The 17,293-nt window shown below is 40.2% G+C and overlaps 1 protein-coding gene across 3 annotated transcripts in view; it reads right to left on the bottom strand.

Annotated features, from left to right (window-relative positions):
• LOC139710464 (tyrosine-protein kinase CSK-like) overlaps window positions 1-17,293 on the bottom strand; it is a 151,750-nt gene that overhangs the window by 41,998 nt on the left and 92,459 nt on the right. For all 3 annotated transcript variants that reach the window (XM_071622378.1, XM_071622377.1, XM_071622379.1), the window contains one exon: window positions 3,625-3,763. In XM_071622378.1, coding sequence (XP_071478479.1) covers window positions 3,625-3,763 — 139 coding nt within the window. The remainder of the gene's footprint in view (window positions 1-3,624; window positions 3,764-17,293) is intronic.

A 17,293-nucleotide genomic window follows, 5' to 3' on the forward strand; every position in this document is an offset into this window, starting at 1 on the left:
TAAAGAAGGTATAGAGCAATTACTTTTGCCGCAATATTTATGGCCTATTCGTAGCATTTGTATGCTGGTGCAGATGATAGCGCAGTTTTGCTTTTTTTTTTCTATTTATTTTCATTTGTTTTTGTCACCAGCAGCCAAGAAGATTAGTAAGGTCCTTCATCTATTCCACTGTCATGAGAACATGATCAAACCGAAAGCATTTCGGTGTACAACAATTTAAAAAGAGAAGAAAGTACACATATGATACTGACACTTGAAACAAGTGATAGAGAACAGTTTTCATGCAACGGGATGGCAGAGTTTAACAGTTAGTATGTACTTGAATCAGAATGGTAAATAGCCGCATGAGGCTAATTATCTTTTATTATTGTAACAACTTCATGAAAATTTATTTGTGTATTCATTTCTGGTCGGTTTTCTTCTGTTTGCGTTTGTAACTTCATAAAAAGGCAACTTTTATAAAGGCCAACAACGCCATGTTTTGGGAGTCGACATATCAACTGAAGGCAACTGAAATTGTAAGCATACTTGCTTCCTCATTTTCTCTGAATTTAACTGTTGACGTCATCTGGTCACAGACAAACACGTTTTCCCTGTAGACCTACATAGAAATATATGGAGCTCCAAGGTTGCTCATAAATGCAGATCTTCACAGAGATGACGCGATCACGATGAAGTGACCAGTGTTGCTTTCCGTGTTTCCTTTCATCACACACTGCCATAATGTACACAATGTAAAGGCACTTGCCATACAATCAAACCGATTGTCGAGGAACGGTCGTTTGACAGGTGCGAGACATGGTCGCTCATGGTTGTGTAATCCTCTTGTAAACAACTCGATGCCCCGTTCGAGTCCTACACCCCCCCCCCCCCCCCCCCAACCCGGGACAGGCCACATGAGCAAGTGCCATCTCGTAGCGGCAAAACGTGGAGTTTCCTTTCCCGCATCACAGATCACCACATTCTACTAAAGTCAGTCACGGAAACACAATCACAATTTTCAACGTGTGGGACTGCACGACGAGCTGTTAGAACATTGAGACACAAATTTACCATCTGTAGTCCTCCTCTTCATGTCTCCATACTGCAGCAATCTTCAGTCCGTATCAAGAGACATAAAGTCCATACTAGCAATGTTACAAAATCGATGGTAAAAAGAAATGTCGAAAAAAGAAATCGCAAACTGAATCTTTCGTCACAGTAGTTGGGAACTTCGCTGCACAGCGCATACGCGCTGTAGTACTCAGTAATGGGTTTTGCATGTGTATAATGCTCACGTATTAAATACGAAAGAGCACCTGTTTCACAAGTCTGCAACGAACAGTTTGTTCGAATGTTTGAAAATTTTTAACCTAATTACGTATTCCAGTACAAAATTCTCAAATTGTCAAGGCTAGATTTCTTTGGTTTGTTCGTGTACAAATACTTCAACTATTCTTTTTATAGCACACGATTTAAAAAAAAATTAAACCACAATGTTTTACAGTCTGATTTTTTAAAGATGATACGCTTCAAAGCCAATTTGATTTTCCATAGGTATAACAAGCAACTCAACGCGATGCATGATGGGATCAAACCTGATGTATTATTCAAAGGACTGATGTTTCAATCTTTTTGTCAAGATTGGCGATGCAATCTTGCACCTGACTGACTGATGCACTGAATTTCATGATAATACCTTGAGCCATTTCCATGGGGCATGGTGCCCATTTGAACAAATTGATATCCTATTCCCCTAGGGATACTACCTGCCGAGTTTGGTGAAAATCGGTCATGGGGTTCTCAAGAAGAAGACGAAAATGTAAAAAGTTTACACACGATGGATGCCGGACGAAGAATGATTGCAATAGCTCACTTGACCATTTGACTCAGGTGAGCTAAAAAGACATGAAGTTCTATCATTTCTGATGGCACAGAAGAATATTTTCAAACTTCCTTTAATTTGGGAGGTTTGGGTCCCCAGGGCCCCCAAGAGGAGCATGGTGCCCATTCAAACAAATTGAGATCCTATCCCCCTTGGAATGCTACCTGCCAAATTTGGTGAAAATTCATCATGTTGTTTTCAAGAAGAAAATGAAAATGTATGCTTTAGGCCTGCATCGGGGGGGGGGGGGGGGGGAGGGAGAGAGACAGGTAAAATGTACTGCAGAGGAAAATATGGATGAGAAGGGAAGAAAAAGAATGAGCTCAACTGGCTGTTGTCGAAAAAGAAGAAGTACAAAGACATGAGTTGCACTAGCATAGGAATGCAAAGTGTTGCACAGTGTGTAAACTTTTGAATTGCAGCATAGATATATCAACTGAAACTTTGACAGGAAAAAGAATCAGTAACAGTTCAGTGGAAGTATGAAAGGAGACAAAGCAGGAGGATAATAATGATAATAATAAAGTAATAATAATAATAATATAATAATGATGATAATAATAAGTATAACACTAGCGCCCCTGGCTACACCGGTGCCAGGTGTTACAACGTGCTAAAATCTTCATAGTCCGGCTCGTGATTGCAGGCTTGCAGACCAGCTGTATGATTGTATTGATACATACACTATCTTCGTAGTCCGGCTCACAACTGCAGTTGATTAATGAGCTGCTGGCATAGACATTGAAGCGCGCTCAGAGTGCTCCGCTAGTAGTGGTGCGCAGCCTTCAGTATTCAATCCAGTCGGTACGTGGATCAGTGTCCATACGTGCCAACTCTCTATGGAGCAAATACAGCACTCGCTTGCGCTGCGTATGGTCTGCTCCCTACAAAGAGCAAAGCTTTACTCACGTGCATTGTGCGATCTTTTAATATGTATCTTGAAATAACTTGTGCTGGGTTTTCGTGCAACTCTGAGCAATGATGTTGCCCATTTGGTCCATGTTGCACGCTGTCCGTTCAAAAAAAAAAGAAAATGGGATTCCATCGGGATGGAATCCCATTCCCGATGGAATCCCGATGGAATCCCATTCCCGATGGAATCCCATTTTCTTTGCTCACTTTTCCACTAATAATTTATATTCTTTCTGGTCAGTTTATTCTGTCTTTATTTGTTACAAAAAAAAAAGAGACAAAAGTTGCAGGAGTGTGCTCGTGTATTGCACCCGTCCTCAGCGCTGTGTTTAGTGTGCGCCACCTTTCTTTGATAGATCGAAACTGTGCATTTTATTTCTGCCAAAAAAAAGGGGGGGGGGGGGGGTAAGCCCCCCATAACTCATAGTATTAACCCGTTGAGGACGAGTCCCAAGTATACTTGGGCAAGTGTCTATGGGAAATGCATGTTGGAGCAAAATCAGCTTGTCCTCAACAGGCTAACTTAGCTTTATCACTTCTGATTCTAAGAGAAGATATTTAACAATTCCTTAATTTGGGGGGAGTTAGGGGCACCTGGGGGCCCCTAGGTGGGGGCATGATGCCCATTTGAACAAATTGAGATCCTAACCCTCTAGGCATGCTACCTGCCAAGTTTGGTGAATATCGTTCATGAGGTTTTAAAAAAGAAGATGAAAATGTAAAAAGTTTACACATACCGCACGACGCACAAAGAGTGATTGCAATAGGTCACCTGAGCCAAATGCTCAGGTGAGCTAAAAATTTTCTTTTGCATGCACATTCTTTCTTGAACTTGCAATGAGGCAAACCTGTCATAAGGGTCTTCATATTGTTTTGATCAGTGTCTTTTGATTTGAAGGAGCTCTGCCCATCCATAATGCGATCTGACTTCCTCTCCACAGCCATCTTCAGGTTGCACACCAAGCCATCTGCATCCTCTTTATAATGCTGCATGAAAACAAAACATACATCACTGCTATCAATACATCTTTTATTACAGTGGTCACTCGGGAGGGGTCAGGAGACAAGTTTTACTCCCATCTACGTAGGGCTCCCGATCACATAAAGCAGTGGCTGGTACTAGCCCCTGCAAACTACCCACACAAAATGAAGCCGAGTATGTGGGCATTACACTAAGTAAAACCATGAACAGGAACTTTATACAAATTGTAAATCCCACCGATATCAGAGCTGCCAACTTTTGTAAATGCCCTTCAGTACTTTGATGGCTGAAGATCAGTAATTTGCACCTTTTTTGAGCGAAAATCAGTAATCCTAAACAGTGTAATGGAATATATCACAGACAATGATTTCTAAAATCAGTAATTTGCTTGCAACCTTCAGTATTCTTCTCTAATTTCAGTAGAAATTACTGAAAATCAGTGCTAGTTGGCAGCTCTGTGATATCCATGGCAACAAGTACACCAATGCTACAATATGCAGACACAAAAATTGATGAGAAAAAAAGGACACAAAAGTCCCATGGTTTCGGCAAATGCATCACCAGAACAAATCTTCATTCATTGATCCATTAAATTAGCCCACACTACAAATGTAAAGTAATGATGTCAATGACCTGCAGAGAGAGAAGCAGCATTGCCAACTTGAACATGTTTCTGTTGATTTGATGTTATTTCTCTTCATGGATACAGCAGAATCTTATGATCCAGTATATATGGAATAATGAAGGTTTGTGCAACTTTTCCATGTTACAGACAAAATAGAGCAGGAAAAACAAATTTTAGGAGGAAACTTTACAGTGTGTGCAGAGTAGAGGTATGGTTTAATGGAATGCACATGAAAACTAATGCATGGGAAGGATCCTAGTCACAGTTTACAGTATTTGTACAACTGAAGAGGTTTGCACGGAGTCAAACACGTGCTGGTATCATCCATTGCGCACGTGCAGTTCATCGAAAATGAATTCGCTATCTATTTCCTCGGTGCATAACTTTGCAAAGTTTCATTGCAGCGTGAAAGGACACTTGTAATTTTGCAAAGTTTCACTCCGCAAAATTTCCCAATGAGAATGGCCCTAAACACAACTATTCAATGTATAAATATTTTCAATGATGTTAGAGATACAAGATGAACATCTAGAGACCAGTTTTGACCTTTGATTTCTACTTCATTTTATACAGGAACAAGTACATACAATAATATTGCCAGTCACATCATATTTTGTGGATTTGACAGTAATATCTAAGTGCTCACCTGTTAATTCAATTCATTTCAATTCATTCATTCTCATTTTTCTTCCAACAAAACATACAGAAAGTAAATCAGGAATTCAATCATAAGCATTGTATGTTATACACTACATCACAAAGTAAGAAAAATAAACAATCAACAAACTAATACATACAAATCATGTATACATACCGGAAAATACAAAATTAAGCTTAGAGGGGAAAAAAGAGAACTGAGAGGTCCACTAAAAAGCGATACTTGTAGATTGTGGACCACTCAAGAATTTCTTCAAAAATACTCACTGCAATTACAAGTACATAACACAAAAATAATTAAGATAAAATGGAACAAACAACAGAGACACAACAACATGACATGACTAAACTGAGGGGGATATGATTGAAAGGAATGGGACACAAAGAAAATTAAAGGAAGAAAGGAAAGAAAGAAAGAGAGAGAATGCCTACACGCTGAACAGGAGTATTAAAGGAAGAGGGGATTGAGGAGGTACTTTGGACAGATGAGAACTGCTTTAGCAGGAACCCCGCTCAAGTGCAACAAAACATCATGTAACATAATTTTTCATGTGTTATTTCCACCACTTAGTCAGAACCATGAACCGCTTTATCGGGACAAACTTGGCTGAAACACTTCCATTGTTCTTCATTAATGTTATACTAATGATGCACAGGATAGAGTGCGTTAGTGTAGGCGTAGTGCACTCGAGGGTATTTACAATTGTGAAACGTGCACGAGGCGAAGCCGAGTGCATGTTGCACTACATTGTAAATACCCGAGAGTGAGCTACGCCTACACTAACGCCACGAAATAATCCTGTGCATCATTTGTTTTATAAAATGGGTCGAAAATTCGAAAACTAACATCATTTTTCAGCGTTTTTCACGTACCTTTGTGGGTCAAGACTTCCGAAGATGTTCGTCCCAAACTTTTACGCACGTCGCACTCGCGGAAGTCCCGCACATACAGTACAGTGTGTATAAGTATAATGGGGGGTTGGGTTTCCGGACACCCGCATGAAAACTTACTTATTTTACATAGAATATGCACCCTTTACCTTAAAGACTTGATACAGATTCCTCATATAGGCCTACTAGACAACATACTCTGAAAACGGCGTGAGAATTAACCTGCTAAATCGTTGGATTTGCTCTTCAAAGTGACTCCATGTACGCGTCCGGTCCCATAACGCTTGGTCTACTGTACTGTACAAAGTGTACGTATAGTACAGTATACGTACGTACGCCACATATGTTATGCACAAGGTTAAGGGAAGACAGGCCGGCCGGCCGGCAGCCCGAACTAGAAGTTGTTTACAGGATTGACAGCGCGTACGCGTATGCATGCAATTCATCAAAGGAGCCGCCGCGCGCACAGACGATCGGCAATCTACCATAGGATTACAGGCAGTGCAGTTGTACTGAAGTAAAGGAAGGAGGTGTGTCTCATTTCAGCGCTTCCTATTGGCTACATTCTTGAACCCATTTTATAACAAAAAATGATAAGTAAATCTTCTCATTGGTTCCCGATAGATTATGCCAACTGCAATGCAAACATTTGCCGTTAGGCAGTGAGATGTAGTGCAGTAGAGGCGGTCAATCTTATCGAGCATAGTCTGTTTCTACTCATGCACTCATACACTCTACCACCCCTTCAATTCAGTGCACTACCGAGAGTCACTTTCATCACATGCGGCTCATACAGGGATAAGTCCCTGTTCATGCGTGCAGTGCATGTGTCTGTGTGTGACAGCAGAACAAGGGGGCATGAATATAGACATGAAAAAAGTGGGTTCGTACGATCGTCGCAATAAGTGTCATCGTAATGGGCATGTTGTTAACATGTTAAAACAGTGCATGTGGAAGTTGAATAGCTGCCTCTTTCTATGCATTAACAGGGAAGGCATCGTGACTTTACATACTTTTCAACTCTAAAAAAGGATATTTTGTGGATCAAATGAATGAAGGTTTGTTCTGATGATGCATTAGCCCAAATTATGGGACTGCTGTGTCTTTTCTTATTGCCATTTTGTGTCTACATGTCGTAGCGCACGTAAACTCGTTGCTGTGGTTATCAGCAGGTTTGATAGAACTGTGCATGGTTTAGTGTAATGCCCAGATACTGGGCTTCATGTTGTGTGGTTTGCATATAGGCCAATATCAGCCACCGCTTAAACGGCAGAAAAAGTTATCTCCCGACCCCTCCCGATTACGCGGTAAACACTGTAATATCATATGTGACCAACTACACTTACCGGTACTCTTCCACTTTAATTTCATATAACACAAATCATAAAAGCACTCGGTTGCGGAGATATCAATGATTTTAGTAGCGCATGTCGAGTGGCTAAAGAAATCAGCGTTTTTGGAAAACCGGCTTCAAAGTTCTCTAATACAATGCTATCATGATCAAGGGGAGGCAAGACGGTTTTCACCTCATGACAATAGAAGGTATGCTCCTACAGTCGCAGCGGACTGGTGCAATTAACTCACTGTTTTCATTTTGACGTGACCTCGCTTTCCTCTTGAATGAACACGTTTCGCACGAAAACCGCTAGGAAAGTGTCGCAGCAAAACTGCTGTAACTTTACTATCAATTCATATTTTTTGATAATCCAAACGGTTATGGAAAGTAAAAAACCTCATTTTAACCTGCCATTATGTTACCTTTTTTAAATAGCGACGATAAAATATTCCAAAATGGAGCATAACGTCACTCTCAAAACGGAAAATAATTGTAAGAAATCGTTGCTAAAATTTCACATCTTGACTTCGTGAACAACAAAAAACTTTCAAGTATGTTTAATACTAAGTATGTATTTCTTTACGGAACTTTAAAACATCACATTTGAGAAGTCATGTGTCCGGATATGTCTGGAAATAATCAACAGAGGTGCACTTTCTACCTTCGTTCCGAGCATGAAATTTCATAGTCATCTTTGTTGCACTTACGTCACTTGTACTTCAGTGCCGTACAGCACTGCTGTACTCTGATCATAACTCGTACCGGGAATTCGTAGTTGTAATGTTACTTACTAGTGCAGTAAAATCTGCGTAAAGTCCAAATAATCCAATGTCATGAATTTGCAAGTGGTTCGTATAGCTGGTAGATATTCACATTTTTGCTACTTTCTTTTTAATAGGCCAGTTCTGATAACGTAAGTGCTTGTTTTTGAGGTGGCGAAGTCCCTTGCAGCACACTGCTACATTGTACTTATCGACACCCCACGGCCCACTCTCATAGCATGCATGTGCAGTGTACTACGCATCCGCAGCATGCAGCCACCTTGCATCGCACAGTAACAGTATGCTGCATTGCATCGACCAATCAGCTCACTGGATCGAAGCAGCATGGGGAAAGTCATTCATTGCGCAAGCGCAAATCAGTTTTTCTTAGAACATGACGTCATTATTCTCATTTGCTGCTCCGAGATTTCTGACAAAATACCTCATTTATTTTCACTTGTAACTTAAAAAATAGGTCTTCGGCAAAGCGAACACCACTCTGCTAATGTCCGCCCATGTCTAATGAATATGTATGCTAATTTTCATGAATATTAAGTAGTGCGACCAATTGTGTCTGGAAATAATCGGAGGGTAGTTTTCCAAGACAGTGAAACATGAAATGTTGAATAACTTAAAAAGTTCTCAATTGTTTCTCGTGATTTTTCGTGTGTAGATAGAAATCATCATTTTGCATTGATACTGAGAGTTTGAGCGATTTTGGTCAATGTATAGCGGAGATATGAGAAGGTGAAATTTTGGTGAAAATGAGAACGCCCGATTCGCACTCCCTCGATGACGGTTGAAAATTCAAAACGTTTCGTGGGTTTCGGGGGAGTTAATTATAGTCGTCCACTGCGACTGCCTAGCAACTTGCGAGATGTTCATTCACATATACATATATGTGACCGTGCATCACAAAACGAACAAAAAGTCGCACACACTGATTTTGTGTGAGGACTGAAAATAGGTGAAATGGGTCAACCGAGCCGATCTTGACTTTTTCACTATGCTAAAATTTGGGATCATAAAACGGGCAGGGAAGTGTGTATTTTAGCAGTTTATCTCGAACATTTTTTGGCAGAATAGTGTTAATAAGTGTGTCTTTAGAGTCTCCTTTTCATTTCTTAAAAACCTTGTACATTCTCTTCACTTTTCAAGTCCTATAATTTTTGAAAGGATATACTGCTTTGAAAGTTGGCATTAATTACAGACAGAATGTGTTAATATCAAAAAGGCATGCTCAATTTCAGTTTACTCTGATAATCCTTTCATTGTTGTTACTCCAGTGGTTAACATCCTGTTTTTTGTCCCATTCATTGCACAGCCAGCACTGCTTGGTAAAGCTGGTATCTCACTGAGCGGCGAACGTTTGCGAACGTTTGCGAACGTAGCGAATTTGAGATTCGCCAACTTTTCTGACGAATGTTTGCGAAAAATCAAAGTTCGCTTCTGCCATTAGCGACAGTTAGCGACTTTTAGCGATGTTTAGCGACAATTAGCAACACTTTAGCGAATGTTTGCGAAAGTGTTTGCGAACACAGGTGGCGACTATTAGCGAATGTTAGCAAATGTTAGCGACAATTTTGCAAATGTTAGCGACAGTTTTGCAAATATTAGCAACTGTTTGCAAATCATTTGCGACAATTTTGCGAATGTTCTTGGACCTAGAAAAGTACTAGGCGATTGTGTGTAGTAAGACCCATAAAACGACATAAAACCTTCCACTGAATTCAAGATCTCTTGTGACAACCGTTCAAGATGGATTTCCAGGATATGGAAATAAATTTCTGCCAAGAAGAGGCTCAAGGTGTTGCTATCCTTGAAGAGCTGCTTTGTCAGGCTGCTGCTACAGCTATTCTCTCTAAAAAAGAAAGATTGAAAATGTTCACTCTTGAAGAAGTGAATAACAGAAAAGAGTGAGTTTCAAGTGAAATTAGAGTGATTTGGGAGTGAAAATGCTCATTTTCACTCATTTTTGAGTGACCTCAGGGATCACTCCAAGATTTTCGAGTGATCCCTGAGGTCACTCCAAAGTGAGTGAAAATAGATATTTTCACTCAAAATTCACTCCAATTTCACTCAAAACTCACTCTTTTCTGTAATTGACTCCTTCAAGAGTGAACATTTTCACTCTTTCTTTTTAGAGAGTTGTGCAGCATAAGAGAAATAAAATAAAGAAAAACAAGAAAGGAAGAAGAAAAGAAAGAGATTCAGAGAGTGCTTGTTGCAGAGGACAGACTTTAGTCAATATGAAAAGCTTTTGAAGCAATTACAATCATGATGGAGATGTCAAGAGCTTCAAGAACTTTCTTAGAGTGGAACCTTGTCTGTTTCAGAAGCTTTTATATGGGAACCATGTGGTTACTTGTTCGCAAGCAGTGGCGAATCATATAAAAATGTTAGCGACACCGTATTACGACCGTTTGCGAATTCTTACGAGTATTTTGCGAATGTTTGCGAATGTTTGCAACTGTTAGCGAAAATACAAATTCGCAAAGGTTCGCAAAGAAATTTTGAACATGTTCAAAATTTCTTTGCGACAATAAAAACTGTTTGCGACAATAAAAACCGTTTGCGAACTTTCTTGCGAATGTTAACGAACCTTTTGCAACCGTTTACGAACCACGGCGAATTTCCAAATTCGCTACGTTCGCAAACGTTCGCCGCTCAGTGAGATACCCCCTTAAAGATTTAGCACTTGAATAGACACTGTACTTCAGAGCCTCTTTTCTCAGTTCATACTTTTCCTGAGTGTGTGCCTTCTTTCCAATATTTAGATGGGTTAGGAGAGTCCATTTGGTTTGAGATATACATCATTTTAAAGCTTAAAGTCTGCTCTTTCAGAATATGCTCTTAACTAATATTTCATGTCTGGCGACTTTCTGTTTGTTTTGTGATGCAGGGCCACATATGTAGACTCTATGAGACTAAAACTAGGATTAGGACTAGTCAAGTGGCAGTCATATCTGGCACACAGTGACAGCGATTGCTTGCTAAAGGCCGTGTCACACCTTTCCGGGCAAGCCTTGCGTGCGACTTGCAAAGAACAATTTTGACTACCCGTACTCTAGGTCCCCGTAGATGATCCGCGCATGACAGTACCTAGCGCGTATCTCAACCGTAGTCGCCCGGAGGTGCGCACGCATATTTTTTTACCCGCAACCATGTTTATGGCCTGTCACACCTTTCCGGGCAAGCTACTCGGGCTTTTTACTTGTAGGGATTTTCTAGCATACCGGACATTCCTGAGGGCGGAAAAGGATTTGAGCGAGTCAACGCGTGTGTCTTACTTGCTGGACGCGTTCTACTTAATAAATCATACTTGCGAGTAATACTGTGTGACCTTTGTACCAGTCGTGTGGGGGCTGACAACTCAGTGAAGGAATTCCTCTGATGGAAAAGCTGAAATCCCACAGAATTTCATTATCTTGGCTGCGTACGGGACTGCGAAGTACCTGCGTGGGAGTTGACTGGGAAGTAGTGCCGCTAAGGGCCTTTTACTGGCGTTCTGCATGGACCTCTCCGGGCATTCCCGCGACTCACCCGGAAAAAATTTTGGTCATGCTCAAAACTTGGCTGCGGTTAAATTGGACTTGCGTGAGCACCTCTGGGCAACTACAGGCCAGATACGTGTTAGATACTGTCAGGTGCGGACCAACTGCGGAGAGCTTCCTCCTCGCCACAAGCCTGCATAGCTTGCCCGGAACGGTGTGACACGGCCTTAACCAACGGTGCGTTAGTAGTTTACCTGAGGGAGAGGTGACAAGGCACCCACACCACTTGATAACACAAGGGTCAAGGGATCCAGGTCTCTGTTCCTGAGGCCTACAGACCTATTGGTATTATACTAGAGTGCAGATTTGGATATCATCTAGGGTACATAGAGTATGCAACATTCTAATATTTGGAGATTTCATGGGCAGCCCTACATTCTGATTTTTCAATTTTGGAATTTAAACTCGCTACCGTGGTATACAAACGACGCTAATACTGATGCACACACTCACTCGCGTCGACAGCTGTATGTGCACATCTACAGGTAGCCACATACCAGTCTACCAGTTCTGGAAGAAAGTCCAGACTCCAAAGTCTAGATCTAGACCTCCAGGCTCCGTTGTTCCTGTGCTGAAATTTTGTAGGTACAGTTGTATCTGGTTTAGCACTTTCAAGGTTTTTAGCCAAGATAAATCGCTTGATGGTCTTATTCACACCAAGGTCTAGATTTTGTAGGAGTTATCTCAAAGTGTGGCCTGACCAGGCAGATGCCGCTACAATTCAGCTGCCGCTTCGCGATCCCAGCGCTGGTGTTGTAGGTAGTGCTAGTGTACTTCCGTATCCATGTAGATATCTCAAATTCCACCATACCAAATTGCTCCAAAATCACATGACTCATGTGCAATTACTCACGAAAATTTGAACCAAATCTGTTACCAGGAAGCGTAAGTGTAGACATCAACTGTCATGTCGTCGCTCAAAATAACTTGCTCTGAATCACGATCTATTGCGACGTACGCTGCCTGCACAGGCAGAAACTGCAGTTAGCCATCAAATATTAGGCAAGAAATCTTTCATATAATCGGGAGCAAAAAAATCAGTGTACGATATTTATGTTTTGTGGCAAGTGGAATGAATTCGGGTGAGAAATATAATTCCCAGAGCACATAAACTTGCTACAGTATCATTGCACATTGAGTTTTAGCTCCCACGTAGAGTCCCCGTTCGCACGATATTAGACAGCCAATTTCAGAGATTGTGCAGGCAGCGTTCGCCACAATTTCTCGCCACAAATTCTCAGAAGAGCGAGTTTGTTTTGAGTGACTACTTGAAAGTCAACTTCGATATTGATACTTCCCGATATCCAATTGGATTCACATTTAAAGGAGTAATCAAATGGTGTAAGTTCTGATTCATCCAGGTAACGTTCAATAAAGGTACAAAATTAAATCAATTCATCTGGATTTACTGTTTTAATTCCGAGAACAGTTTCACCTCTGATCCTGGACACTTCATCAGCTCGTCTGATTTGATGGCGGGAAGGCGTTGTTGCCAATCGGCGCAGATGCACTACCAACGTTATTGTTCGAAGTCAGTTGCCGAGGAATTCTCCGTATGACAGAGCTGTACACCCAGGAGAGGTTGTATTGGCGAAACCAAGCAGCCGCTACATAAGCGCTTATATCAACATCAAAGACCAGGTACATTCGGCAGTCTTCTCCCACCTGAAGACCTTCATTTGCAAAACAACTTCAATGACAAAGATGTGTGCATTTTAGACAAGGATCTTTGGTGATTTGAGAGGGGGGTCCGGGAAGCCGTCTACGTCAACTCCTAAAACCCCTCCCTTAATAAGGGTGGGGGACTGCGACACAACCTCTCCCAGGTGTACAGCTCTGTCATCCGTCGATTGCCATGACGCCTTCCCGCCATCAAATCAGAGAAGCTGATGAAGCATCCAGGATTGGACGTGAAACTGTTCTCGAAATTAAAGCAGTAAGTCCAGATGAATTGATTTAATTTTGTACCTTTATTCAAAGGAGTACTTGTGAATAAGCTAAGAAGTATATCCTGTAATTGTGGTGCAATTTGATTCAGTGAAATTTGAGATATCTACATAGATAGGAACAGTACATTAGTAGGGGCAGTGATTTTCCGTTTCAAAAAATTGCCTTTTCCGTTTCAGAAAATCATGAATTCCGTTTCAACATGGTGAAAAAACGGAAATTCCGTTTTCCCATATGAATTGTACATACAAAAAATGCAAATTCCGTTTACATGTATTTGCATGCAAAAATGAACAAAAATTAAATGATTGCTATTTGAAGTTTGTGTACCTGTGTAATCGTGTATACATTCATACATGTTATGCATAGTGTATACCTGATGATTTCCAACCTCTGTACATACCACACACCCATGAAGACAAATGAAATGAAACATCAGCATGACAATTTATTTATTTCGACTGTCAAAACATGCACAGGGCTGTCACTTAACTTTTTTCCTTGGTTGCCAGCCGGGCAACCTATAGAGTTTTTTAGGTTGCCAAATGGCGGTTTAACAAATAGGTTGCAACGGTGATAATGTTCGAAGAGTATTGCATAATGTGTAAATCTGCAAGGTTAATTATGGCGATGATAAAGAGGGCTGTTTACACTGCTGTCTACAAATTAGAAAAAAAAATATACAAAGTAAAATACAAAATGTAAGTCTCTGAGTCTCAGCTAGTGACTTTATGCTAGTCAAGTGTTTTTATTCCTGTGATTAGAAGCTGCAAACAGAATACATGATAATCAGTTTAATAAGCAGTGTTGATAAAAACTTCAGCACTAAAAGAACGATCAATCTACCTGAATCTTTCTTCAGTCAATACATTGTAATCCAGTTAATCATGCCGTGGGACAGTACATATTTGTGTATCACTATCAAAGCCTGGCCTGCAGTATCAACAACTATCATTATGAATGTCCTCTTTCTTGACTTGCTAGTCAAGTGACTTACAGTGTACTACTGTCTAGTCAAGTCTTTATATTCCTTCAGAAGGTCTAAACAGATGAAAAATTTCAGCACTAAAGGAACAATCAATCTATCTTTCTTCAGTCAATAATCCAGACAAGAAACAAGCACTCATTTCACTCTGATCTTTCCCCATTCTAACACAACTTGGCTTAGAAACTCAGTTTCCGCAGTCTGTGAATATCATGGACATGTAATAATGATTAATTAACAGCTTCTGTTGGATTTGTTTTTACTTTTATGTGTTTTATTTTGTTAAAAAGTGATTTTCCGTGATTTTCTGTGTGGAATATTTTTTCCGTTTCAAAAGACCGTTTCCGCGTTTTCTGTCCGTTTTCCGCGATCGCGGAAAATCACTGTCCCTACATTAGCACAGCCTACTACCTACTGTAATTTGCTGGAAGTGGTCCTCGAAAAGTCTACATTACATATTAAAGTGGTAGCAATACAAACATTTGAGTGTTTCGATTCATATGTTCAGTTTGGACATTTTGGGGTTTCAAAGCCCTTTTCCGCGGATATGGAAAAGCTAACAAAAATTGGAGAGATGATTTCCTACATAGATTCCAGTATTTTTGACGATTCCTATAGGAGCCTAAATAGCGCTCATCACATAACTTCATAAGCACAGCCTACACTTCAGGTATCTTGTAGGTGCTATAATTACACACGCATAAGTGTTGTACAGTGTATACACCATGTACATACTCACATTGGTTGTACACACAAGTGTACGCCTACGTGTCGTCTGCTACTCAGTACAAATTCACGCACGCACATGCGGGCGCTATTCAGTGAGTTGTGCACCTCTTGCGTTGTGACATTTAGGCTTGTCAACTCATTAGCATAATTCGCACCAATAAAGATTCTTTTTAGGTGATACGCTATCAGCGTATCACCTATTGTGATTGTCAAAATTTCTCTTTTTAGGTGATACGCTATCAGTGTATCACCTATTGTGTTTGTCAAACTCTTCCTTTCTTTCTTTTTATTAGGTGATACGCTATCAGCGTATCACCTATTGTGATTGTCAAAATCTGTCTTTTTTTCTTATTAGGTGATACGCTTTTAGCGTATCACCTATTGTGATTGTCAAAATCTGTCTTTTTAGGTGATACGCTTTTAGCGTATCACGTATTGTGTTTGTCAAAATCTTCCTTTCTTTCTTTTTATTCTTCTTTCTTTCTGGCACATTTTGTGTCGTGAATATCTCAACATTGACATGACGGAATAACATGACATTTTCAGTCAACATGTCTCATGACAATATCTAGCCACAATAAGGTTTTCATGACAGTAACATATCTATGACGTCATCTAGGCGCCATTTTGTGATTTTCGGACCATGTTACATGATCGATCATAACTTCATAACTAAAGGTCATTTCTGTATCATTTTCGTTGGACGTAAAGTTCAGGTCACGTTCTATCTTACATTTTAATGCTAATTACCTAGGACATCATTACGCGCGCATTAGCGCGCGTCAAAGTTTTTAAATGCTTAAAACGACTTCCCAATGGGAAATCTCGAAGTTTCAGACAATTTTAAGCGTTCCGCGCGTTCGCGTCCGTCCGCGCATTTCCGCGCGCAGTGCGCGTAAGCAACATGAAAATGCACATTTTTTGACAGATTTGGATTCCTGATACATTAAGTATTAATATCCATTGATTTCCGATCAATTTCGACCTATAACAAAGGAATGCGCTGGCGTCAAAGTTGAAATTTCGTGTGCGCGTCTATGTGGAAATATAGCGAAAAACATGTCTTTGTTTATTTCGCCATAGCTCTTTAAAACGTCAGGTGACCCTATGTTTTTATTGCATATTACAAAAGCATATGAATTGAAAATAACGTTTCAAGTATCAATATTTCCCTAAATACATTATGACGTCATCATATCATCATCTGAAATCAAAAAAGTGGAATTAATTTTTTGAGGTACTGTTTCTGACATTCATTTGCTCGTATCTCTGTTGTTTAAGCTCAATATTATCCCAAATTCAGATATGTTGTACTTTGAACATTTGCCTTTTAAGTCCAAGTCATGGTTTTGAAATTTGATGACGTCATAATACCTTAAATTGTGATTAAAGGTAAAGATGCAAAATCGGACAAGTTTACGTGTTATGTCTATGGGAGGTGATTTTTTTTAAAACCATGCATTGACTTGACAACGTTTAAGCACCTTTATCTCAGCTGATTTTGCTTCATTTCCTCTGAAACTTAAGTATGTTGTAGCTGAGACAATAAGCTTCAGTAATCATGCATTTTATTTTTTGAAATCTCATCATCAGGTTGACAATTTTGCAGTTTAAAACTGAAAATGAGAATGGAATGTGGACATAACGATTCCCGATTCATCTTTCACATACATAAGTTTACGTTCCTCATATTTTCTCGCCGAGACGTATGGCCGAGTGGTTAAAGGCGACGTCTCAGAGACGTGGGGTTGCGGGTTCGAACCCCACAAGATCACGAAACAAAATACTTAGCTATTTTACTTTTTTTCTTCAATTTTGTATTACATATTCGTCCATGTAGAAATCACGTTCGTATATAAACGCACCTATACACACACACAGACACACAGACACACACCATATCCCTCTTTTTTGTGTTGGAGACCACATTGCTTCGACTGCTGCAAAATTTTCCAGGCTGACTTTGTCAAACCGATCATAGTATGTAATGACGACGACGGAGGTGTTGTACTTTGAACAATTGTCTTTCAAGACCATGTCATTGTTTTGT

The sequence above is a fragment of the Diadema antillarum genome, unplaced genomic scaffold (assembly GCF_040938485.1).
Source record: "Diadema antillarum isolate AM-2024a unplaced genomic scaffold, OU_Dant_1.0 seq00001535_RagTag, whole genome shotgun sequence".
In the NCBI taxonomy this organism is placed as follows: domain Eukaryota; kingdom Metazoa; phylum Echinodermata; class Echinoidea; order Diadematoida; family Diadematidae; genus Diadema; species Diadema antillarum.